Below are 2,832 nucleotides of genomic sequence, written 5' to 3'. Positions count from 1 at the left end.
TTAATTAAATACATATTATGCTCTCAACTTTTAAAAATTAATAATGCATACATTACAATTGAAGAACTTACTTTTCCATAACCTCCGTAATTATTGGTGGAGATTTATGATTTTTTAAAGGGTCCAAAATTATGGTCATCCCCCGCATCATCACGAGCACCAACATTTAATGTCGACTAAAATAATAATAAAATATGATTATTATAAAATTAAAATTCAACCATAGTAGTGATAATGTTTAAGTGGTTCGTTCTTACTCAACAATCCAAGGAATGAAATATATTTGGCCTCGTCTATCCATAGTCATCATCCATTTGGTTATAAGATCCACCGTATAGTTTTTACTTGCATCATTGCCAATAGAAAGATGTTCGGTGTCAAAAAATTTATATAATTGTCATGAATTTGGGTGCATGCTTTCCCAAATGCATCTGTAGAGAATCAATCATTCATATTACATTTTCAATTAATAAATTAATATCGTCAAAAAAAAATTGGGCAAAGTTTCCTCTGTTTCTATAGCATATCCAAAATTATTAGAACCTATAAATTCAATTCAGACAAAGCATACAACAAACAACATGCATGTTCTCAACCATAAGCCACCGCAGCACACAAAATTCGCAGAACCTACTTCACTAAGACACACATGTTCTCAACCTTCTATTATCTCCGCAGCACACAATTTCATCTCAGAACTTACTTCACTACGGATGAATATCTAATATATTCAAACTCCTCTAATAGTTTGTAATGACATAACAGATTGATACATACCTCATACCAAACATCATAGCTGAGGATCCAATATTATCCATGGAGGCTGCTTGATAAACGTCTTCCGAAGTGATGAAGATAGCCTCGCGTTCTCCTATAAACTCCGGGTCAACGGGAACTTGTACAACCCCATCTATTCCTTTATTGGAATAATACTCCTTCACTATAAATTTTAGACTCAGATCAATTTTGTCCCATTGGTTATCTGTTAACCAATTTGAAGGTTCTGGTTGAGTTATTTCAGCGGGGATGACTACGTGAGATCCAACTGATGATAAATGTGGGCTTGGTGATAGGGATTTGTGATTAGATGAAGATGGACCCTACATAATAGCATTAAACATATCAGTATAGTGTACCCATTTAAAAATAAAATTTAAATATCTAAGCAAATAATTTTATACCTGACAAGTGACAATTAAATTTTTAGGCCAAGGCAGGAATGTGTCTCGTGCGTCCCCAACATATCGTACGTTACCAAAGGGAATAGGGATCTCAGCTTCTTCTTGTAAGACATCTATAAGCCAAACCCTCGCAACTGAATCATCAAGTACATTTCCATGGACGGTAATTTGGCTACCCATGTTTGGTACAATGAGTACACCCTTAGCCACCACATTGTCAATATTATCAGAACACAAATAAACTTCATAGCTCGGTGGTGGCGGAGACTCATAAATTGATGATCCATCATCTTCATCAAAAGGATAGTCTTCGGTTTGATGAAAATGATCATCTACGTTGGGGGCAGGTTGATAGACTTCATCACTTGTATTCTCATAATATTGTCCCTCGTCAAATTGCCCTTCATCGTAGTATCCACACTCATCGTTTTCCTCATTATATTCTTCATTTTGAGCTAATTCCTCTTCTGTGCTAAATTTATGTCTTTTTAGCTCTTCAATCTCAGCTTTTAGTCGAGCAATCTCCTCTCTTGCAGTCATTGTTTTATGTTTTTTTCCAAACATTTTGGAAACGGTCGTAGTGAACCTACAAAAAAAATCAATAAAGTCCATCAATAAACCAATCTAAATAATTCTTAAAAGAAAACAACTATTATAAATTATCATACCCGCCAGCTCGAACACGACCTGGGTGTTCTGGTGTCCCTAATGCTTGAGTCAAGATGTCATCTCGACCCTGAGCTGTAATTTCGCCACGAATCAATTTTTCTTTGACGTCCTCCTACTCAAGATATTATTTGGTTAAATTAGTTTATATAAATAAAATCAATATATTGATTCTGAAACCTTAGAAAACTTACTATCTTTTTGGCAATTTGTCGGTCTAGCTCTGTCACAAGAACTTTATTTTTTTCACGCGATCTAAGCCAAACTTGATACCTCTCTGGATTTTGAATATTTCGTTCTTTTTTCTGCATTGTACAAGATAATTATAGTTATATGTTGCGATAATATCAACCATTATTTAAACTATAATATCAAATATACTTACCAAATCTTCTCTTATATTATCCATTCCTCTACGAGAGGTTCGATGCCTTGACTTCATTAGTAATGCACGTTTTTTTTGTTCTTGATGCACTATTTGAAACTCTAGACTTAGACGAATAGTTACAAATTGTAACCATTCTCTCTCGTCAATTATATCGCTATACCTATTTAGGGGAAATTTGAGTTCTTCCATCATACCCATTTCAACCAAAGGTTTGATGTACTCGGTAGTGAGTTCACTTTTAAAATCTCTCATTATTTGACCAGCTTTTTTCAAAATCTCACGTTTGAAGGTTTGAGGAATGTTGTGACCACCCTGAGAATATAATTAAGAAAAGTAATTATTAAATTTAGATATCACACATAAATAAATAAATAAATATCATAATGATAATTTCTTACAATGATATCCTCCCATAGTCCATCTTTCAAATCTTGTGGGACCTTCCTCCAATCACCTGAGTTGATAGAAATCGTGGCTCGTACTCTAGATCCAAGATATGATATCATGTTTGTATACACATCACCTATTGGTTGTCCCAAATCGTTCCATTGAAGATTTTTCTTGATTCCTTTGGCTTTTTGTTGGGTCATGTAACTC

At 34.3% G+C, this 2,832-nt stretch overlaps 1 protein-coding gene across 1 annotated transcript; it reads right to left on the bottom strand.

Annotated features, from left to right (window-relative positions):
- Positions 1–1,175: 1,175 nt before the first annotated feature.
- Positions 1,176–2,000, bottom strand: LOC133823763 (uncharacterized). The gene is made up of 2 exons (XM_062256614.1): positions 1,850–2,000; positions 1,176–1,767 (listed from the first exon to the last, which is right to left on the bottom strand). Exon 2 carries the CDS (start codon positions 1,743–1,745, stop codon positions 1,176–1,178), a length of 570 nt encoding a protein of 189 aa, XP_062112598.1. The 5' UTR covers positions 1,746–1,767; positions 1,850–2,000.
- Between the last annotated feature and the right edge of the window lie 832 nt (positions 2,001–2,832).

This window comes from Humulus lupulus, chromosome 3 (assembly GCF_963169125.1).
Source record: "Humulus lupulus chromosome 3, drHumLupu1.1, whole genome shotgun sequence".
NCBI lineage: Eukaryota > Viridiplantae > Streptophyta > Magnoliopsida > Rosales > Cannabaceae > Humulus > Humulus lupulus.
The sequence above is the reverse complement of the archived record's forward strand: the minus strand, read 5'-3'. Positions and strand labels throughout refer to the sequence as shown.

Coding starts and splice junctions, on each gene's coding strand:
- LOC133823763 (XM_062256614.1), bottom strand. CDS start 1,745: ATGTTTGGAAAAAAACATAAAACAATGACTGCAAGAGAGGAGATTGCT.